General features: G+C 37.0%; 1 protein-coding gene across 4 annotated transcripts in view; it reads left to right on the top strand.

Moving 5' to 3' along the window:
* The window catches only part of SLIT2 (slit guidance ligand 2), a 402220-nt gene that overhangs the window by 258027 nt on the left and 119708 nt on the right, over window positions 1–24485 (top strand). For 2 of the 4 annotated variants that reach the window (XM_081550848.1, XM_081550772.1), the window contains exons 6-10: window positions 3953–4024; window positions 10178–10249; window positions 12823–12986; window positions 14215–14226; window positions 15437–15575. In XM_081550848.1, the coding sequence (XP_081406974.1) occupies window positions 3953–4024; window positions 10178–10249; window positions 12823–12986; window positions 14215–14226; window positions 15437–15575 (459 nt within the window). The remainder of the gene's footprint in view (window positions 1–3952; window positions 4025–10177; window positions 10250–12822; window positions 12987–14214; window positions 14227–15436; window positions 15576–24485) is intronic. The other 2 variants (XM_081550621.1, XM_081550695.1) reach the window with 1 other exon arrangement.

Below are 24485 nucleotides of genomic sequence, written 5' to 3'. Positions count from 1 at the left end.
CTCTGTACAGACTCTGCCTGGCTTAGAAATTTATTAAAGATTTTTTTTCACTATTGTTTCAGAGGTAAGTATATTTTATGGTGTTCTAATTCTTACGAAAAGAAAATCAATTTGTAATAAGATCTTATTACTTGGACACTGAACTGAAATATGAATTTTCTATGGATGGATAAGGACAAAACCAACTAAAGTTAATGCAGGAAGATGTGTTTTGTATGTGTGATTCACAGTATGGTATATAGATTTTTAACAGTGAAAACAGGAAATCATAGGGGAAAAAAATTAACAGAATTCAGTGTCTCCAGTTATGTTTTAAGATGCCAAGTAAGCAAATGTTCAAACTTTTTGTCATTTAATATACCTCTTTGTTAAAATTTATATCTAGCAACATTATATATTATCTTTCATACCAAAAATTAATCAAAATCTGAAACTAGGCTAAATTATTTTTAGTCTTAAAGAAAAGCAGATCAGCTTTAGAAATGTAATGTGAGAGAAGCACAGAGTGATCACTCTTGATAAATGTGCGCTGCATTGTCAAATGCAGTGCTAGAAAAAATTAAATAAGCAGTCTAGAGTTATTCTAGAGCATCAAAAGACAAATAGTTACCATTAAAAATAGAATCATAGAGTGTTAATGCTGAGAGAAATCTGAAAACTCCAGGAGATGGTGAGGGACAAGGAAGACTGGCATGCTACAGTCCACAGGGTCACGAAGAGTCGGACATGACTTCATGACTGAAAAACAGTGTGTTTTTAACAACATCATTTTCATGAAATTAAGATAAAGCCATTGCACCAAACTGCACACATACAAACTAGGACAGTGATGGATCAGAGGAAGGGGGGATTTGGAATTTGAACAGAAGCAGAGAGGAGGGTTGGAGGTAGAAAATAAGGAGGAGAAGACTCAGCAGCCTGGATGAAAATATGCAGGTTAGATGTTTAAAGGAAACACCAGTGCTCCTATCCAGACCATTCTTTCTCCCAGGAAAATGAGAAAAGTGCTAGCTCACTTTTCCCTGGAAAGTAGCCCATGTTAGAAAAGGACCCTCGAGCTGTTAGAGACACCCAGTACTCTTATCATCCATAGATCAACAAATTTACCTTATGTCTGGATAAATAGCTGTAACATTACTTCTTGGAAAAGTGAAAAAATTTTCCTCTTACTAATTACTTAATTCCAAACAATTCCATGGCACAGTGTGTAATCACATCTGAACGTGTCACTAAACTCGTGGCTGACCACATCCTTTCCTATTTATAGAAAGCAGAAGTGCCCAGGGTTTAAAAGGTGGTGAAGGAAGTGAACAGCATGAGAGAAACAAGGTGCAGAAAAATAGTCCAGAAACTCTGAAATAAATTGCACTTTTGTATACCTTTGACACTGTTTATCTTGAACCATATGCAGATAAACAGAGGTTTGTGCAGAGATTTTCTCATGAGCAATCATGTGGGTATAGCACTTTCCATAAATGCAACTTTGAATATTAAAAAATCTATTCATTGATGAAAAAATTGTCTGCTTTGATTTTCATTATCCTTTCAAATGAGTAATGTTTTCATAAAATACCTTCCTTCCCAGAAGATATTTGACCTGAGACATGACAGCATCCAGGAAACTTTTAGGGAAGAATTTGGTCGTATGAGAACCAAATATCCTTAATGTTTTAGTGCCAATAAGGGCTTAGACTTCTGTTAAGAATCAGAAGAAGCATATAATCATGAGCAATGTTAAAGAGGGATGAAATTAGCAAAGTTTCCATCAACGTCTCAACTTCTGGTGGTATATAGAAAGTAATCTGCCTTTCAGTACTTGTAGGACAAGATTTGCTTGAGTGCTTTCTGGCAAGCTAGGGCTTCCCCTTTGTGTATAGTATGCATGATTTAAAAGAAGCTGTGTCAGCACTGATTTATACATTGACAGCTAAGGATAATAAGGTATGGGCAAACATACAGCTCACCCTTTTACAGATTAACCTGGAGACTGCATTAGGCAAATTTGATAGCATTAAAAGATTTTGCCAATTTGTCTGGAAACAATTTCTCTTTTGTAGTGTGTCAAGGGTAACACTTCATGCCATTGTGCTAATTTAAATGGCTTTGATAAATTGCTCAAGAGGTTAGAGAATAGTAGTGTAGATATATATTTAGGACTTTAAAACAAAAAAAAGGCTATTAACTTAATTGTTAAATGAATTTAATCTGTAAAAATCAAAAGTGCTCCAGAATATAAGTGTTTTCTTGGACGTGCAGCAACCATATTACATCATGAGTCTTTAAAAGTCTTCTTAGAAAATAAAATTATACTTATGCATACTTCCTAATAAGCAGAGATGCCTTCGGCTGTTACAGTTGCATGAGTGGTAGCTGTTATTTGAGGAAAGCCTTAGTTTATACAGGCAATAAAATTGTATCTTCTCCAGGGCTCACCTTTTTTATATTGCACGTCTTAGATCGCACAATTTGCATGGCATCAAGGTAGCCTCCTGTATGATTATGTCCCCCAGAGACCTTCTTAAAAATGAGATGTATATTTCATGAGACATTCTCTATGTACATAATTTCTAAAGTAGGGAACTTGAAGAGGCCCCTCTGAAAGTCACTGAATTAAATCATTGGACCTTTATTCAATTGCCTTGTGAGAAAACAGCTATTTCAAACAGTTCCCTTAAGAACAAACCTCAAATGTGAATTAGGCCTCTTTGGTGAATTTTGCACTTGAAATAATACAAAGGTCCTAATCTATATCATCAACCGTTTGGTTTCTATCTCAAGTGAAGCATTAAAATACTTTTTCTTTATAAGAACAATAATATCACTAAGCATCAGGCTACGAGATTTTTAGATAAAAGCTGATTATTTGTTTAAGAAAAAAGGAGAAGGCAGTGGGATTTAGTACTTAGCTGTCTGTTTCAACCAAGTAAATTCCTTAGTATGAACAAGGAAATTTTAATTCTCCAAACAAGCGGTAGGAAAAAGCAAACTTAAGTTTGAAACAGGCTTTATTTTCAATCTTTGAACATTAATAAGTGAGTACTAACTGCTGGAGAAGATTTACTTATTTGAGTTTTGTGTTATTTAGAATGAACTAATACAGCTTTAAATGTTTGACTGGAGATATATGTAGAATTTTAACAATCTTGCTGCAGTATGTGTTTCTTTGTATTTGGGGCTGAAATCGGTGTCTGAGAAAAGAATTTTTTTTTTTTTTTTAGTTTTCTTAATACTTTAAAAAGTTAGTTTCAGGAGAGTGGTATAATTTGAGAAGCTATTTAACTGAAAAGTCTGTAATATTTACAGTGCCGTGGATTCACCATTAATGATAGTGCAAATTATGGAAACATTGAAGCTTAATATGAAACAACTGGTCGCTTTGTAAAGTATATGCCTAGTTGGGAATAGCAAGGAGATAGATGAGGTGTCATTTCTCTTTCTTGATTTGAAGTTCTTGAAGGAAAGCTGCTTTTAAAAGAAGAAAACCTAAAAGTAGTCTTGCTCTTTCTTGCCAAGGATAGTGAAATTAACATGCAGCTGAGCTTCTCTGATAAATGGATTCTGTTAGGTCACTGAGGGGTGCATGTGACATTAAGTGATTTACAGTCCTTTACCTTAATGAAATTGTTTCAGCAAGATGACGCTGAAAGCTCTTAATGGATAGCTTTTCTTGATGTAATGAAATTGCATTCCTATGGCATTTAATATAAGGTGCAGTTATTATTTACTGGCGCTTTCCGAGGGCTGCTATTTGCACAGACAGTTCAGAACAAAAAGAGATTTCAGTGGCGGCACCGAGGCCAGAATGGCTTGTGACATTCTTCTGCAGATGAGTGGATTTGTGAGAGCATTTTGGTTGTTGGGGCTAGGGCTTGAGAGACCCTTCAGGAGACTTCCTTTCACCTAATCCTGCTAGTGTCCAGTCTTTTACATATTCTTCTAATCTGTTTAACAGGCAACTGGATTACAACCAAATCAGCTGTATTGAAGATGGGGCATTCAGGGCTCTCCGGGACCTGGAAGTGCTGTAAGTACCGCTTATTTCTCTTACTCTTTTAACCAGAGCTTTGTGTTTAGGGAGTGCTAACGTGGCTGCTTATCTGTTAGCTTGAAATCTTGTGTCAGAATGGTTTCTGAAAGAGAAAGAGAGCCCTTAAATAACTCAGAGCAAATGCAGAGAAGAGTGGAAATGCATGGGTGCAAAACCTTGTATATCATATCTGGATGCTTAGGTAGAATTGTCTAATTTTGGAAAGACACTCAAATGTTCACATGTATTGTCTTTTAAGTGTTTCTCTTCGGGGTAAAACAATCTCATACACGGGATTTGTGAGAATTCCCAGAATTGCTATATATATAGATAGCATCGGTTGTACAGGAAAAATTACAAAAAAAATAAACCTTAAGAGCTGATATGTTAGTATATTTTAGTTGCTGTGCGATGGGAAGACATTTCTCATTTTAAAATATCATTTTAACTAGATAGCTTATCATCTTTGTAAGGTTATTTTAAAATGTACTTTCTAAATTTAATAAGCCGCCTATAGGTCCATTTTAAAGTCTACTGAGTTCATAAAGTACCACACACAGATTTGAATTATAATTGGCATTTTCTGTCCTTTCTTGCTGGATAGACATTGCTGAAAAATTGATTAGAGGCAACTGAGTAATCTCTACAGATATTTGACACCTTAAAAATAATTTTAATGACATTGTTAATTATAATGAAAAATAATTTTAACGAAAACTAGTTCCTAAAGCTGCTTAAGGCGCCTATACACTTCTGAAAAATTTCCCCAAAGATTCACCTTTCTAACTTTTTAAGTATACTTACAAATTTCTCCCTCCAATAAAATAGAGTTCCAAGATATAATTGTCCCCTGACTCAATTTATTCAGCAATCTGAATCTAAATTAAATGTGGAGAGGTTTTGAATTTTTAGCTCATGTGTTAAAAAAATCAGAAATTATGAAATTCTTCCAAAAAAGATCCCATTGCTTTATAGATTGAGTTTGAAGAACAGAGTGTAATTCTGAATAAAGTTGATTGTTGCAACTAAGATGGCTTATTTTAACAATTTTCTATATGGTTTTGGTGTTAATTGTGAATAAATGAAACTAATTTCTAGCTGCGTCACATACAGTTATTATTTTTAAAGAATTATGTAAGAATGAGTTGATTGAAATACAATGTTCTGAGAATATATACTATTCTCTAACCACGTGAAAGACCACCTTTGTTGATAAGAATCTACCTTATTCTAAAGGAAAAGAAATTTATAAGATGCTTATTATACAAACTGTAGTTATAAGTTCCCTTTTAAAATTGTGTTCCAGAGCCATTTTTAATATAGGAAGTTCACTAATGCTATTTCAAAGTCAAAATAACTGGGGTACAACTATGATTTCTTGATAGTGCTCTAACATCAGAACTATAGTCAATGTCACTAAACTCATATGTGAAGAGACTACCACAGGTACTATTTAGTTGAATAGCACAGATGAAATCAAAGAATTTATTACTAATGGTACCAATCATTTTATGAAAAATTTGCTGAAATGTTTTGAATGAATGGAATACCATAAAATATTTCATTGTTAAGCAAAATAACTTAAATACTTATTAGATATAGAATAACTAATATATATGTAATATATTGAGGATATGTTGAGTGCTCTACATATATTTGAGAGAGAGAGAAAGGAAGTAGCTGCTATGTGCCAAGCACCGTGCTCAGTACTGGAAACACTTTACTCACAAATACAATAACTCTTCATTTACTTTTTTGGTTCTAAACTAATATCATTGTTTTTAGAAGCAGTAAATTCAAAAAAACGCGATCACCTCATGTATTTTGTTGGATTTACAAAATATCTAAAAGATGACTTTTGTAAGACCCACTATCATGAAACATACCAAAGAATGATAAATATATCATGGTTCATGAAGTCAAAATTAAAATTCAAAATGTTGGGAACTCTTTTGAGTACTTTAATATGTAGATCTCAAAAAGCTAGCTAATGGTCAGAGTTTGTTTGCTAAAGCAAATAATTAAAATCAGCATGAAACCAGGAAATGTGAATTTTTATCAAAGAATTTTAATGTTTTATATTAAAATATTATAAACTCAAGCAGACATTCTTTTAACATATATTAATTTTTTAAATGCTTGTGATTGACCCAACCTTTAGAGAAATAAATTAATGAAGAATTTAAGGCTAAACTGGATAGAGCACTGGAAAGACTAAATATGATAAGCCCTAATCTCCTAATCTCTTGACAAGTAAATCAAAAGTTCACCCATTATAAACAGTTGGTCTGGGGCTTTTTAAATGTAGAGTTTTAAATACTGTTTTAAATACAGAGTTCAGAAAGTAGGTTACCCATTTTGATTCATCCATGACTCTTTAGGAGATATGTTTTTATTATGTGGAAATAACGAAAGAGCATTAATTTGCACATCACCTTAAATTTCAAATTTCTAATGTTTTAGATCTTTATAAATGTTAATTTGTGATTCATTTGTGAATGTATGAATATACTAAGGCCAAACAGGAGAAGATGGGTATAAACATACTGGACCACTGATGAAAATTTGTTTCATTAAAATATATATTAAGAGAGAGAGTGAATGAAGTTCAAGAAGGAAAAACCAAGATAGATGAAAGCAGGGAGACAGTTTATCACCTTGTATGTTCTTAATGAACTGACTTCTTATGGAAATTCTCGTTGATAAGATTTAGAGTTTATTTTCCTAATAAGATACTTTCTCAAAAGTAACCCTGGAAACTAATTATAGATCAGTATTTTCTTTTCCTTGGACACGAGATTCAGAAATGATGTATGTCCCTTGACTTGCCAGTTTTATATGGTTTACTTATTTTTCTTTTCTATAGAATAGACATAATTTAATTGAATTGAAACATAGTGGTTTGTATCCATCCAATATCAGACTCTCTGCCAAAGCCTATGCTTAGCACTTGGGAATAAGAAGGAATAAATCAAGATCAAAGTCTGAGAGGGCCTAAATGATTACCAAGACTAACATTTCTTAATTATCCACCAGGATATTCTTTGTACACAAATATATTCTCATCACAAAGACAAAATCTTGAGGTTGAACATAGAAATAGACTTTCATACAGGAAAAAGTGTTCACAAGTAAAGCAATATATAAATTTGCATTATTTCATAATAGGAATTTATATAACACCTGCATGTTATTATACCTAATCAACACTTACTAATTTCAAAATAATTTCATTGGTTCCACATATTGTTCAGTTACCAGATATTAACATCAATATTGCTTTGCCAGCATCACGTGTGCTGCATGCTAAGTGGCTTCAGTCATGTCCGACTCTGTGCAACCCTTATGGACTATAGCCCACAAGACTCCTCTGTCTGTGGGATTCTCCAGGCAAGAATACTGGAGTGGGTTGCCATGCCCTCCTCCAGGAGATCTTCCCAACCCAGGGATCAGACTGTTCCCTCTTACGTCTTCTGCATTGGCAGGTGGGTTCTTTACCACTTGTGCCACCTGGGAAGCACTTGCCAGCATCAAGACTAAATAAAAATACTAAGATAATTTCTTTAGTTGAATTAAATGAATTGACATTTTGAGAAGTCTTCAAATTGATAGCCACTGGCTTCAGCGTGCAGTGTAAACTCTTTTGTGTGGAATTATAAGAAACTAATGGCTTCCCTTCTTCACCGGCTTCTCTGGGGGCTCAGATGGTAAAGAATCTGCCTGCAGTGCAGGAGACCTGGGTTCGATCCCTGAGTTTGGAAGTTTCCCTGAAGGAGGGCATGGCAACCCACTCCAGTGTTCTTGGCCTAGAGAATCACCACGGACAGAGGAGCCTGATGAGCTACAGTCCATCAGGCTGCAAACCGTTGGATATGACTGAGCAACTAAGCACAGCACAGCATAAGAAACTATAGTTCAGAATTAATGCATATCCGCTGAGTGTGAATTATTTTTTAAAAAAGTTATCCCTGAAGTCACATTATCCAACAGTCAGTATGCTGTGTACTCTGAAGATTTAAACCATATAAAGTCAGCATAAATTTTGAGGATAGGAAAAGGGGGTCATTTAAAGCAAATCCCTTTGAGAAGTGAAACCTTTTATTTCAGACATCGGGATGTGTTTTAATGGTGTTTGAGAAAAATCTCATTTCCCTTGAGTACCGGGAAATACTAGAAGCTTTTAGATAACTAAGTCAACCAATTCAGTGCTTTATAGGTCCTTCATTCAGCAGGGTTTTTTTTTCTATGTGACTTAATTCAGATCAGTCAGATTGGTTCTTACATCATTCAATACATTCCAAAACTGGATAGTAAAAGGAGTCCGTTCGTGTTCTTTAGCATCCTGCTTTACAGAGAAATTTAAGTTAATTCCTTGACTCCTGAATACCCCATATCCCACCTTTGATAACCATAGCCACCAGCTAGTCTAAAGTGATCTCAGTGTATCTTGCTTAGCCCAGGCAGAACTGGCCCCATAGCCCATGGAGTCTCTGAAACATTTGAGTTGACAGTGTTTAAAACTTAAGAAGCTTGGTCTAAGAGCCTCCATTTCTAGCTTCTTTTGAGCAAATCAGATTGTTTGGCAGCTTTCCATCACAGCAGAGCAATAGTTCATCAGAGCCGAATATTAGCTGCTACAACAAGAAATAGCACCTTCCCCAAGCTCCTTGTCGTCCCCAGATGTCTGCTCTTCTCCATCTCTCTTCCCCATTTTATTTCTTTACAAGCAGCCTACTTCTCTCATGTATGTTTCCTGTCTGGCCTCTGTAAACAAGTCAATGTGCAATGTCTAATTCAAACACTTCTCGAGTATCAAACAGCATCCAACTGTATCAAAGAACCATCTTTCCTGCCTCCTTCAGCAACGTGTCCTATGTCATCATCACCCTACTGTATCTTCTTTGTACGGAATTGTTTGCCATCTCCACATTTTTCACCCATTGCTGGGATAACTGTCTTTCTCACTGTCTTGTCACAGTAAGACTGAGAAAAAAGAACTCTCCTAAATCTTATTAACTCTAAGTTTTTGTAATTTGTGTAATTGGTCTCCACAGTTAATTGTATGCTATTTTGAGACAGGATTTTATGCCTGATTTATTTTCAGAAATGTCATATTGCCATAAAAATAAGAGCCATTCAGGAAATGTTTGATGAATGAATGAGTAATAGTTGTAGTAGAGATAGTAGTAATACAACTGACAATGCTTGTGTTAGAGGGAAAGTAGGACAATTTAGAACCAAGCAAGGACTATATTTATTTTCACTGTATCTCCCTTGACCATCCCTGTTCAAGACTCTAGCTTCAAGAAACCATGATCACTACCACACAGCACTAAACAAAGAACAGGATATGTGACTACAACTAAAAACTGCTAAGGGACTTCCCTGATGTCTGCTGGCTAAGACTCCATGCTCCCAATGCAAGGGTCCTAGATTCTGTCCCTAGTGGGGGAGCTAGATGGCATATGAGCAACTAAGAATTTGCGTCCCACAACTAAAGATCCTGCATCCCTCATCCCAGAGCAGCCATATAAATAAATAAATAAAAACTGCTAGAATATATTAAGCTTTTACTATATTGCTACAGCATGTCTCATCTTTTCTACTCAATGCAAATACCAAATATAGATATCATTCTTCCTACTCAAATTTAAACAGTGGCTGATGTCCACAGTAAAGAACCATTAGCAGAACTCTGTTCCAGGACCTGACAGAACTGATTCTGTGCTATTGTGAGATTTCAGCTGGAGACTTCAAATGGGTTTGTTTACTCGTGGATACTAATAATACATAATTCCCTTCAAGGAACTGTAACTGTTCAATATTTTTTATTGTCTAATATTCTAATGGCTAATGTTCATTCCTTAACCAATATCAGAAGTAGACATGTAGGCATAAAGTGCATAAAGCTACATGGTCAAAGATACTGTGGCTAAAGTTATACATTTGTAATAAATATTTGATGAATGCATAGCAGTATGTTAAACTATGAAATTTATTTGTCATTTTGTGTATAATATAGTGCCTTCTTGATGCCATCTTTACCAGATACTTGTTCTGCATAATCACAAGAAGTTTTTTCTGTGTTAACATATGGAATGATCAGTAAATTTTCATATCTAAAATTTCTGACTTTTTTTTATTCTACAGCACTCTCAACAATAACAACATTACTAGACTTTCTGTGGCAAGTTTCAACCATATGCCTAAACTTAGGACTTTGTAAGTAGCTTCAATATATATAAAATCAATTTAATCAGTTGATTCTCCTTAAGTACTATTTTTAGTAAGTAAAAAATGTGACCACTAGTTCATCATGGGCTAGACAAGGGAAATACCACTTTTTAAAAAGTTCTCAGTATAATATTGAAATAAATGAACTATTATTCTGAAAACTTGAAAGCTTCCTTTTAAATAATATGTGTTATGGGAAGTTTGGGAGGGGAGAAAAACATTTACTTTGAGCTGTTGTGGAGGTCACATTTCATTAAGAAATGGAAGACTCCTTGATTGGCTGTCAAAAATGATAAATGGTAAATCTTTATGATTTTATTACTGTACAGCAAGCAATCCTAATAAAGCTAAACTGGCTCTCCAACAGTCTTTGTAATGTAAAAATTACAGCATCACCCTTTAGTGCTTCTATAATTAAGGTTGTGTCAGCATTTATATTTTAAAATATCTTTTCAGGGGTTACAGATGGACATTAAAATATTTTAGATGGATAAAAATACTCTCTAATAAAAATGTTTGCTACAGCTATTTTTTTTCTTTAGAGCAGAATTAATCCTCAAAACCCAGGGTGGGGTATTTAGTTAAAGCATTTTCAAAGGTAAATCTCATTTGAATTGTGTTTCAGAATCACGAATCACCTTGACATAAAAAGTATATCATATACAATTTGTGAGAAATTGTGGGAAACATAACCAAAGCATTGGACTTCTTTAAAAAAAATGTGTGTTTAAGTAGGGTAAATATATTTTGATAGGGTTTTGAAAATATCTTTCATTTTTACAGTAGCTTATAACTCAAAACATTACATTTATTTTCTCTCTTTAATCAAAAATTAGTTGAATAGCCACTTTTTAATGAATTAGATGTCAGTACTAATTCATGTTTTCTCATTAAAATCGAGTCTTCATGGGTTGGCATTATAATTTCCTTGGAAATATATTCAGCAAAATAAAAGCATTCCAAAAGCAAGCAGAAATAACTAAATTTTGTTTTCTTGGGGCTATCAGATTGAGACTAATCTGGCCCAATGAAGGGTCCAGCTCACTCAAACTCTATTTGATGAAATTGGTTTCTCATTAACTTTAGCTAATTTTTAAAAAACAAATTGATCAAGCTTTCAATCTGTGAAAAACTAAAACCACTAAGATTGCAGAAACATCTGTCCTCTGCATTTTTGATAACGAGTCTTATTTTCATGTAAAAAAAAATCCACTGCAGTTTGTCATACTATTCAGGTTTTTAAAATTTTATATTGTTTTCTCATTTCAAATGTATATGCATCTAATCGAATCACTATAATGTGCTTGGTTCAGATGGAAATATTTACAGAGTAAAGATGTGGAATGTGCTTTGTAGCTTCCAAAAGATGCCACTGACCTCCTAGCAAACTTTAAGAAGTCACCCAGCCTTCCCCAAATGTACCTTTCTGTCCTGTGGCATGCCATCTAGTTTTGATGGAAGACAGTCTGTTCTTTATCTTCAGGCTCAAGGAGAATGTAGAACAGTCATCTAATTTTAAATTCCCTTGCTTTGGTTGTTTCATTATTCTATATTATCATTGCTACTTAAAAATTCCATTTTTATGGTCCAATTATCTTTCTGGACTGAGTTCCATGTTTTAATATCCATTAATGTTATTGGGTTAGAATTGAGCACATCAGCTAAATAGGGCTAAAATGGTATTACTGTGTCATAGATGATTCTGGGAATGATGCTTTGATTTATAGTTTTGGGTGTCCTTTCCTTTAGTTTGAGAAAACATAAGAGCCAGTTTGAATTCATTTACCTAATTTAGTGGATATATTTGTCTGATATTTTATTAATGAAGATGTGCTATTTGCCACTTGAAGGGGATCCATGATCTGGTATGGATCTGTGCCAGCGTAGAGGGGACTGGCTTAATTCCTTCACTCCCAGCCACCTATGTCTTTTAATTTCAATTCCTTCTCTTTGAGGCTATGTCCCCAAGAGCCAAAAGCAGCTAATCCCTTTTACAGCAATTAAACAAAAAGAAGGAAATCAAAATCAGGATGTGAAAAGAAGCGATGTATATTAAATTATTATTCTGTCTGGTTCAGCAAAAAATGAAAGTGACCTGCTAAAAAGGTTTTGCCAGCAGTTTCTACAGAGACTAATAATGACAAGACTAACTGGGAACCAGATTGGGAACCACAACTTTTATTAACATGCTTCCTACCCCTACCTGGCCTCTGATATTCCCATTTCTCTGCCCCACCCCATTGACTGCCAGTATGTTGGGACTGCAGAGCAATTTGCCTCAGACTTCTGTGTGTCTCTTTGTCTCTTTGAATAGACATCAGCAAAAGATTTTCATGGTCATGTTCAAGCCTCTGTGTATTTGCTTAGCTCAGTAGATGAAGAGGGACTTGAGTTTGTGGTTATCAGTTTAACTTTTAGGAAAATAATTAGGTTGGCACATATTAAGCTTTAACCTATTTTATGTTGAGATATAAACTTACATATTATTATGAATGAACTTTCCCAATTTTGAAATAACTCCATTCTGTTTTCTTGCTTTAAACTGCTTGGCTCTCATTTAGTCGACTCCATTCGAACAACCTATATTGTGACTGCCACCTGGCCTGGCTCTCGGACTGGCTGCGCCAAAGGCCTCGGGTGGGCCTCTACACTCAGTGTATGGGGCCATCTCACCTGAGGGGCCACAATGTAGCTGAGGTTCAAAAACGAGAATTTGTCTGCAGCGGTAAGGGAGAAAGAACCTTTCTGTTTTCATATTCCCGTATGCTGTGATGTAAGGAACTGGGCAGGGTGCATGCTTGAAAGGTTTCACTGTTCCTCACTAACCTTTGCAGTTGTACACTAATCACTCCATGGAAATCCTCTGTGTTCGCGATAATGGTCATAGGCTGTAAGACAATCCTGCTTGCTTGGCAATTACTGATGACTTGTACCTAAGTTGTGATGAAGGATTTTTAAGTTTTCACTCTAAGAGAAATATAAGAAGTTTTGAGATTATACTTCTGTTTGCTATTCATGATTTTCCCTTTAAGTAAGATCATTCTTACTTTAATCTTAACAATTGGAAAAATGATGAACAAGAATTGGATCCTTGCTGGGAAATTGAAAAAGTAATAGAACTGTAGTTGAAAAGTGATAAAACACTTTTCATGTATACATATGTACTAGTCGTTCAGTTCTACCTAAAAGAGATCAATGACTGGCTTCAGTAACAAAAATCTAAAAACAAAAATAAGACATAGGTTATGTAAAGTATCAATAGGTGACTTTCAGTTCTTTCTATGTGTTTAAGTATTTTATGTATATTTACCTCCCTCATAACATCTGTAGAGAAACGTAACATTATCTTTATATAGAGATTTAAATGCTAAGAAAAAGAGATGGTGAGTAACCTTGTGTAAGATTATAGAGTTGAGCTCAAGGACCTCAACCTGCACACTTGATTCCCAGTTAATATAAATTATATGTTAATATGTTGCATAAAGGCCTTCCCAGGTGGCACTAGTGGTAAAGAACCCGCCTGCCAATGCAAGAGATACAAGAGACGAGGGTTCAGTCCCTGGGTTGAGAAGATTCCCTGGAGGAGAGCATGGCAACTCTCTCCAGTATTCTTGCCTGGAGAATCCCATGGACAGAGGAGCCTGGTGGTCCAGGGGGTCGCAAAGAGTGGGACCCGACTGAGCAATTATCTCTTTCACTTTCAGTGCATCATAAATAGCAGTTTCCTAAAGGCAGAATGAGAAGACATGCTAGTTCAGGATTCTATTTTATTGCTCCCTTTTCAACCTTTTTATGTGTTTTCTCATACTTGTAACTCAAACAAATTTTCGTGTAATGTTATGGAACGTTGTCAATAGGTCTGATTGCTTTATAAAAAATTAAATAAGGAAATGACTAACAGTTTGTCACTAACCACTTTTTTCTCTCTTCACTTTTTCCTTCCTGTTTTCTAGATGAGGAAGAAGGCAAGTTGACGTTTCTTATTTAGACTGAGGCTATTTTTGTAAAGTATGAGAACTTGTTGAGAGGGATCGGGTTAGTAATTAGCCAGCAGCCTCTTCTCTGTGAATCCCACTGCTAGGGCCCTTTCTCTGCAGAGCAGAGAGGGCTGGCCTTGCTGTAGGGACAAACCCAGCGTTTACAGACACCCATTTGGTACAACATGCCTGATGGTCTGTTGTTTACCGTTTGAACAGAAGAATTTCGGTATTGAATAGTAAAAACATATACCTGTGCGTAACTACTTAGGCTAACATTTTAAGCTATACAAAGTCAAAAAAATCATCTAGATTACAACTAACAGAATGACATGATACAACTATCACGACTTCAAAAAAAGCAGTGTAATTTTGAACCTACCTAGAACTCAAACTTCGGAGAAGGCAATGGCACCCCACTCCAGTACTCTTGCCTGGAAAATCCCATGGATGGAGGAGCCTGGTAGGCTACAGTCCATGAGGTCGCTAAGAGTCGGACACGACTGAGCAACTTCACTTTCACTTTTCCCTTTCATGCACTGGAGAAGGAAATGGCAACCCACTCCAGTATTCTTGCCTGGAGAATCCTAGGGATGGCGGAGCCTGGTGAGCTGCTGTCCATGGGGTCGCACAGAGTGGGACACAACTGAAGCGACTTAACAAGCAAGCAAGCAAGAACTCAAACTTAGCATCATTTATTTTCCCCATACTTATCTGCACAGTATTACTTATTTAGAATCAACAGTTATGTCCACCAAGAGGGAAATTTTGCTATTTTCCTTTCCTTCTTTAAGTTTAAGTAAGTTAAGCTACTTAAATTCAGTCAAGACCAAGCTCTATCTAAGCTTATTAGAAATGAAGATATTAATATGAAATTGCTGCTTTTTTGAAATTCATAATAGTTTTGTATAGAATTCTAGTTTCAAATCAGAATTTAACCTTTCTCTTAAACCTTTTGAATTTTAAAAATTATCATTTTTGTAGTTTTAAAGATCTCATTTGTTTTACCTGTGTTTATCCCAAGACATAAATGCATGCTTCCTAAAATGTATTTTAGAAACATGGTATCATCATATGAGCAGGTATTTAAATACATGCATTTCTGTTCAGTAACATGTTTGTGATTTGAACCAAGTGTACATGTTTCACACTTAAGAAATTCAGGAAAAAATACAACTTTTGTTTGTTTCTTTTTCAGGTCACCAGTCATTTATGGCTCCTTCTTGCAGTGTTTTGCACTGCCCAGCTGCTTGTACCTGTAGCAACAACATCGTAGACTGCCGTGGGAAAGGTCTCACTGAGATCCCCACGAATCTGCCAGAGACCATCACAGAAATGTATGTGCCCCGAATTCCCTCTTATTCCCTCCTCCCCAGTGACCCAAGCCACGATTTTCTTTAGGAGAATCTGGGTATTTCAAAGGCCAATCTGATCGATCAGCTTAGACAAATGTTCCATTCAAAATTGTGTTGACCCTTACTCTGTTTAGTTAAATATCTTGTTGAAGTGGCTAGGATTTTTTTCTTTCTTTTTTCTTTGTTTTTTTTTTTTTTTTTTGCTCAGGTAGAATTAAAACGAATGCATTTTAAGGAAAAATAGTACTTTCCCTTTTCTTCAGAAAGTGTTATTAGGCTCTTTAGGAAAAATAAGAATGTGAGTACCTTGTCTCTCCAGGTGGATCTGGAGATCTGCCCTTGTCCATTTCCACTTGGAGTGGGCATGGGCGGGGGGGGGGGAGTGGGCAGTAAAAGAAAAAGTGGAGTACTAGATCATAGAAACAAGATAACTAGATGGTGTTTCCCTCCTCATGACATCACATTTTAAAATGCTGTTTCACTGTTTTACTTGAATTGTTGCATGAATCTACTACATAGTATAAAAAAAGATCAAATCAAAATATATAAGATTTTTAAATTAGTGAGCATTTTAGCTTATTTGACCCAATGGCTGCCTCCATTAAAAGTTAAATTCTTTTGACAAAATATTTCATACCTATTTTGTATGCATCTGTTGGGTTCATTTCTGTGTCCTTGCCAAATGTAAGTCATGTGGATAAAAACAAGGTCACATAAGATATAAAGTGGGCTGCTTTTATCATCTTGGGAAGTGAGCATTAGGAAAAATCTTTACCTTAATATCTACTAAATAAGAAATCACTTCTTAACCACCTAGCCTATGATATGTGTGTGTGTGTGTGTGTGTGTGTGTGTGTGTGTGTGTGTGTGTATTTTAAGTTAACTCTAAATTTGAATTTAATATTTTTGACATGTTTGGTTGAAATAATAAAATAGGAACAACTTCTTGTGATAGGCCTACATGAGGCTGCTGCTGCTTAGTAACTCAGTTGTATCTGACTCTCTGTGACCCCATGGACTATAGCCCACCAGGCTTCTCTGTCCATGGGATTTTCCAGGCAAGAATATGGAGTGGGTGGCCATGCCCTCCTTGATTTATGTTGCGTGCATGCTAAGTTGCTTCAGTTATGTCTGACTCTGTGCGTCCCTATGGACTGTAGCCTGCCAGGCTCCTCTGACCATTGGATTCTCTAGCAAAAGTACTAGGCTGGGTTGCCATGTACTCCTCCAGGGAATCTTCCTAACCCAGGGATCGAGCCAGGGCTCCTGCATTGCAGTTAGATTCTCTACCACTGAGCCACTAGGGAAGCCGATAGGCCTCCAGAGTAAGCACCAAAAAAATCAAGTCATTTTCAAGAACTATTCATTATTTTTTCACCTATTAACTGCCCTATTTTATAAGAGAATAATCTTAACTCAGAAGACCTACTAGTATTATTTTAAAGTATTTAATATGTGCTTAGAAGTGTACTTATAGCTTTGCAGTGCTTGACACAGAAATAGAATAAACATTTGCACATGATAATATTATTCTCATCAACTTTTTAGTTGAGGGAACACTACCTTGGCCATAAAGAACCTTTGTATATTTTAGCTAACCTTAAAAGAAGAACAATATGTGCCTTGGAAAGTGCAAGTGACATTCTGCAAAGGAGAAACATTGGGGACAAACGGCAGAGGTGGCAGTGAGCATTTTGCTTTAGGGATTGTACAGTTGAGCTTAATTAGAGTAAGAAGTACGTGTTGAAGCGTCATAGAAAATAATGCCTCAAAAAAGACATCTCCATCGAATTTTATAGCCATAAATTACCAAAGGCCTCTCATCTTAGAAGATGTAATATATGACAGAGTAAATAGTAGAAAGACATAGTAAGTGTTCACATAGGGGAATTGTGTGTCCATCTATACAGGCCAATGGAGAAGGCAATGGCACCCCACTCCAGCACTCTTGCCTGGAAAATCCCATGGATGGAGGAGCCTGGTAGGCTACAATCCATGGGGTCGCTAAGAGTCGGACACGACTGAGCGACTTCACTTTCACTTTTCCCTTTCATGCACTGGAGAAGGAAATGGCAACCCACTCCAGTATTCTTGCCTGAAGAATCCCAGGGACGGCGGAGCCTGATGGGCTACCGTCTATGGGGTCGCACAGAGTCAGACACAACTGAAGCGACTTAGCAGCAGCAGCAGCAGCTATTCAGGCCAAACATTAATTAAGTAAGCACTTACTATAGAAAGGCAGCATGCATTCTCCAGAGATCTCCATCAAGTGGCATGCAAATTAAAAGCTGTGAAATGAGGTACAAAGTAACACACATTGTAAAAAAGGAAAAATTAAAGTTCATGGTATTTATTACAGAGAGCCTAAAGTGGAAAGCAGGTTATGGTAGTTAACTAGAGTCCGAAAGCTTTAGTTGGAACCCAAAGTCTGCCTGTCCTTTTCTAACCATGAAGCTATAGGCAAGCTACTTATCCTTTATAGGATTGTCTCCACCTCTGAACTAACTGTTGTTGTTAGTTTGTAGTGAAAGAATGAATATATGTAGGGCTTCATGTGCTTGTGTGTGCGTGCTGGAGCCGTGTCCGACTCTGTGACACTATGGACTGTAGCCCACCAGGCTCTGTCCATAAGATTCTCCAGGCAAGAATACTGGATTGGATTGCCATGCACTCCTCCAGAGGATCTTCCTGACCCAGGGATCAAACCCATGTCTCTTATGTCTATTGCCTTGGCAGGTGGTTCTCTACCTCTAGCGCCACCTGAGAAGCCCCCTCATGTGCTTAGAAGATAGCAATCATTCAATGAACAATACCTCGATTGTTGAAGGCTTTATGTAGGAAGTAATGTGTGAGATAGGCCTTGAAGGCTAATTCATTTCAGTTCAGTTCAATTCACTTCAGTCGCTCAGTCGTGTGACTCTTTGTGACCCCAGGAATTGCAGCACGCCAGGCCTCTATGTCCATCACCAACTCCCGGAGTCTACCCAAATCCATGTCCATCGAGTCAGTGATGCCATCCAACCATCTCATGCTCTGTCGTCCCCTTCTCCTCCTGCCCCCAATCCTCCCAGCATTAGGGTCTTTTCCAATGAGTCAACCCTTCGCATGAGGTGGCCAAAGTATTGGAGCTTCAGCTTCAGCATCAGTCCTTCCAATGAACACCCAGGATTGATCTCTTTTAGGATGGATTGACTGGATCTCCTTGCAGTCCAAGGGACTCTCAAGAGTCTTCTCCAACACCACAGTTCAAAAGCATCAATTCTGTGGCGCTCAGCTTTCTTCACCATCCAACTCTCACATCCATACATGACCACTGGAAAAACCATAGCCTTGACTAGATGGACTTTTGTTGGCAAAGTAATGTCTCTGTTTTTAAATATGCTATCTAGGTTGGCCATAACCTTCCTTCTAAGGAGTAAGTGTCTTTTAATTTCATGGGTGCAGTCACCATCAGCAGTGATTTTGGAGCCCAAAAAAATAAAGTCTGACACTGTTTCCACTGTTTCCCCATCTATTTCCCATGAAGTGAAGGGACCAGATGCCATGATCTTAGTTTTCTGAATGTTGAGCTTTAAGCCAACTTTTTCAGTCCCCTCTTTCACTTTCATCAAGAGGCTCTTTAGTTCTTCACTTTCTGCCATAAGGGTGGTGTCATCTGCATATCTGAGGTTATTGATATTTCTCCTGGCAATCTTGATTCCAGCTTGTGTTTCTTCCAGCCCAGCGTTTCTCATGATGTACTCTGCATAGAAGTTAAATAAGCAGGGTGACAATATACACCCTTGATGTACTCCTTTTCCTATTTGGAACCAGTCTGTTGTTCCATGTCCAGTTCTAGGTGTTGCTTCCTGACCTGCATACAGGTTTCTCAAGAGACAGGTCAGATGGTCTGGTATTCCCATCTCTTTCAGAATTTTCCACAGTTTATTGTGATTCACACAGTCAAAGGCTTTGGCGTAGTCAATAAAGCAGAAATAGATATCTTTCTGGAACTCTCTTGCTTTTTTGATGATCCAGCAGATATTGGCAATTTGATCTCTGGTTCCTCTGCCTTTTCTAAAACCAGCTTGAACATCTGGAAGTTCACGGTTCAGGTATTGCTGAAGCCAGGTTTGGAGAATTTTGAGCATTACTTTACTAGCATGTGAGATGAGTGCAATTGTGCAGTAGTTTGAGCATTCTTTGGCATTGCCTTTCTTTGGGATTGGAACGAAAACTGACCTTTTCCAGTCCTGTGGCCACTGCTGAGTTTTCCAGATTTGCTGGCATATCGAGTGCAGCACTTTAACAGCATCACTTTTGAGGATTTGAAATAGCTCAACTGGAATTCCATAACCTCCACTAGCTTTGTTTGCAGTGATGCTTTCTAAGGCCCACTTGACTTCACATTCCAGGATGTCTGGCTCTAGGTGAGTGATCACACCATCATGATTATCTGGGTCGTGAAGATCTTTTTTGTACAGTTCTTCTGTGTATTCTTGCCACCTCTTCTTAATATCTTCTGCTTCTGTTAGGTCCATACCATTTCTGTCCTTTATTGAGCCTATCTTTGCATGAAATGTTCCTTTGGTATCTCTAATTTTCTTGAAGAGATCTCTAGTCTTTCCCAATCTGTTGTTTTCCTCTATTTCCTTGCACTGATCGCTGAGGAAGGCTTTCTTATCTCTCCTTGCTATTCTTTGGAACTCTGCATTCAGATGGGAATATCTTTCCTTTCTCCTTTGCTTTTCGCTTCTCTTCTCTTCCCAGCTATCTGTAAGGCCTCCTCAGACAGCCATTTTGCTTTTTTGCATTTCTTTTCCATGGGGATTGTTAGTGAATATAATTGCAAAGATGAGAAAGAGTTTTCAGAAGTAATTAACATTATGAGCACAGGCACTAAGAATGGAAATCTAAAATACTGCCAAACAGGAACTCAGTTTGATTGGTATTTGGTATCTGGGAGAGTTCAGGAAAAAAATTTGAAAAGGTAGGTTGAAACTAATTCATGGAAGTGCTTGATAGTATGAGGATCTAAATCTTTCTATGGAATGTGTTCAAACACAGGAGTTTGAATCTCCAAGGAGATTAATGTGACATCTATGTACCAGCAGTTTGGCAAAAGAAGAGAAAACCAGGCTTGAAGCCTCTATTGTTTGGTCAAGGGGAGAGGTCATGAGAGCAGGAGCTAAGAAGTAATTGTTGGAATGATGATATGGAAGCACATGTGATAGCCAATACCGAAGCAGAATTAATAGGATTTGGCATTTGATGAGATGAGAGAATAACGGAGAAAAATGAACCAGAGATGATGCCAAAATTTTAAGTATGAGGGATATGGATATGGTGGTTATAACATTGTATTTAAAAAAAACTGAGGAGCAGTACCAAAATTGGGAGGGAAGATGATGGTGAGCAAAATCTGTGAAATACTGAATTTCCAATAAGGTGTTTAGAGATACTATAATAATAAAGACTATCATAATTTGGAGCAAGACATGATTTTAGACAAAGACTTTGGAGTAACTGATATTACAAAAAACAAAGTAGATAGTTGAAGGCATCAAATGGCCAATGGAAAGGACAAAAAGAGAGACCTGAGAGAACTAAATTAAAAGAGCAAATGGCCACAATAGATAAGGGAGGAAGGGGCTTCTAGGAAAAATGATCTGCCGAGTCAGATACTCCAGCTGATGAACCAAGAGGAGATCTGAGACTAAGTCTCAGAACTTGACCATATTACTCTTGAAGGGTTCAAGATAGAATGGTAGGTAAACGAGTCGCTTTTCAGAGTGTTAAGAAAGATTAGAGGTGATGAATATTGAAGAGAACAGATATGGAGTAGTTTGAAGAGTTTGGCTGAGAAGGGATTTTTCAAGAAGACAACTGCCACTGTAAAAGGCAGACTTGAATTTATTTTGAGATACAGAAATCTGCAGTTCTTAGAAAATTAGAGTATGAATGGGTTTAGAGAGTCATGAGGGGCTTCCCCGGTGGCTCAAATGGTAAGAAAATCTTCCTGCAACACAGGAGACCCAGGTTCGATCCCTGTAGTTGGGAAGATTCCCTGGACAAGAGAATAGCTACCCATTCCAGTATTCTTGCCTGGAGAATTCCATGGACAGAGCCTGGTGATCTACAGTCCATGGGGCCACAAAGAGTCAGACATGACTGAGTGACTAACACACAGTCATGAGCGTGTGAGAGTTAAGATGGATGTGGGAGCAAGACTGTTCTGGACCTAGAAGGAAACTGCTCAAATCCTGATCATAGGAAAGGAGATGAAAATACTGTTGCTGACTGAGAAAAGAGGAGTGAGTTGTGACATAATAGACTGAAAGGAACAGGAAACATTTCAAATAGTTTATCTCATGTAGTCTATTTTTTGTCATAGAGCTTTTCTTACATGTTGCCTGCTCTATAGATTTTTGTATGATGATGGAAATTAGTAGCTGGAAGTTACACTAAATATATGTCCTATTGAGTTTGTCTGCGTTGAGGAGATGGTGTATCAGGTAAAGCTATAATAAAGGAGAGATGGAAGCATGCAAAGCTCTAGGTGAATTTTACTTCTCTGATTATTACATGATCAGCTCTATCAGTAGAGCATCTGGTAATAAATCCTATTGATCTTCAACTCCAACAAAATACCCTACTACCATTCTTTATAGTGGCAGAAGTTACTAGCTTAGTGACTCATTTATTTTATTACTCTTTTATTTTTTATTAAAGAATCAGTAAGATTCAATAAAGCTGGGCAACATCTTCTTTAAATTTTGTTATGGGTTCCATATTTTTAATAAATAATGAACTGAACATTATAAACCCCTTTCATAGTTTTCAAATAATGTTTTCAATCTGGATTTTTACCATAAATGATCAGTAGAATTTCTTTTTTTTTTTTTTGCATACTGTTAGTGTTTATTTCTTTTTTTTTTTTTATAAATTTATTTATTTTAGTTGGGGGCTAATTACTTTACAATATTGTAATAGTTTTTGCCATACATTGACATGAATCAGCCATGGGTTTACATGTGTTCCCCTTCCTGGACCCCCCACCCACCTCCCTCCCCATCCCATCCCTCTGGGTCATCCCATTGCCCCGGCCCTGAGCCCTTGTCTCATGCATCGAACATGGAATGGTGTTCTGTTTCACATATGATAATATACATGTTTCAATGCTATTCTCCCAGAACGTCCCACCCTCACCTTCTCCCTCAGAGTCCATAAAATTGTTCTATGCATCTGTGTCTCTTATTCTGTCTCACATATAGGGTTATCGTTACCATCTTTCAAATTCCATATATATGCATTAGTATACTGTATTGGTGTTTTTCTTTCTGGCTTACTTCACTCTGTATAATGGGCTCCAGTTTCATCCATCTCAGTAGAACCGATTCAAATGTATTTTTTTAATGGCTGAGTAATATTCCATTGTGTATATGTACCACAGCTTCCTTATCCATTCGTCTGCTGACGGACATCTAGGTTGCTTCCATGTCTTGGCTATTGTAAACAGTGCTGCGATGAACATTGGGGTACAAGCGTCTCTTTCAATTCTGGTTTCCTCGGTGTATATGCCCAGCAGTGGGATTGCTGGGTCATATGGCAGTTCTATTCCCAGTTTTTTAAGGAATCTCCACACTGTTCTCCATAGTGGCTGTACTAGTTTGCATTCCCACCAACAGTGTAAGAGGGTTCCCTTTTCTCCACACCCTCTCCAGCATTTATTGCTTGTAGACTTTTGGATAGCAGCCATTCTGACTGGTGTGAAATGATACCTCATTGTGGTTTTGATTTGCATTTCTCTAATAATGAGTGATGTTGAGCATCTTTTCATGTGTTTGTTAGCCATCTGTATGTCTTCTTTGGAGAAATGTCTGTTTAGTTCTTTGGCCCATTTTTTGATTGGGTCGTTTATTTTTTTGCAAGTTATCAGACATTTCTAATCCCTTGAAAGCTGACATCTTGCTGTTTTTAAAAGACCGGGCTCTGGACTTCCCTAGTGGTCCAGTGGTTAAGAATCTGTGGTTCCACTGCAGGGGGTTGCGAGTAAGATCCTGTATGCTGTCTGGTGAGGCCAAACAAAAAGAAAAGAAAACCGACCAGGCTCAAAACAATTAAGAAATCTTGTTAAAAAAGAAAAAAAAAAAACATTGTTCAATTGTGAAGCAATAAACTGCCTCAGCCTTAGATTTATTTGGCTCCAAACCCATGTTCCTTCTTCCATCCAGCTGCCAAAAAAGGGTAGATGTGGCTTAGCTTGTTGGAATATCATAAAAGGGATGAATGAAAAAAATCAGGAGATGCAAATATCGGAAAACAGGACACTTTAAGAATCTTACATATGAAGGGAAGAAGCAGAGAGAAAGACAAGGCATGAAGGTATAGGAATTGTATTTGTATTACTTTATGTCTAGAACTGTTGTCTTCTTTCATAGCCTCTATTAAATAATCTCATATCTCCCTAGATTTTGTCTGTGTAGAAGATATCACAACTTAATTTGATATTCTGGTTAATGTCAAACTACCCTATTAGACCACATGCTTAACGAGGGCAGGATCATATCTTTTTTCTTCACCACTTTTAGTCCCAAAACTTAACACTGTGTTGGGTAAGGAGAAGAACAGTACTGGATGATAAGTGGGTGGTCTAGGACACAAGCTCAGGAGAGCCTCCAAGCCTCTATTCTTCATAATAAAAGAAAATGTGATGAAGGAGAATCAACTAGTGAAGATAGATGAGGGGAAACAGAATGTATAATACCAGGTAGAATTAGGTTTAGAAGAAGTTGTTGCTGCCCCAGAAGCTGTCCAGCACTTTGCTGTTTTGAACTCTGCTGGTTGAGCACCTTGTTTTCATACAGGTGGATACCTCAGGCAAGTCTATACATGGATGGTCTGACCCATGGC

Source organism: Giraffa tippelskirchi, chromosome 1 (assembly GCF_054371585.1).
Source record: "Giraffa tippelskirchi isolate mGirTip1 chromosome 1, T2T-mGirTip1v1.2.pri, whole genome shotgun sequence".
Classification (NCBI taxonomy): domain Eukaryota; kingdom Metazoa; phylum Chordata; class Mammalia; order Artiodactyla; family Giraffidae; genus Giraffa; species Giraffa tippelskirchi.
The sequence above is the reverse complement of the archived record's forward strand: the minus strand, read 5'-3'. Positions and strand labels throughout refer to the sequence as shown.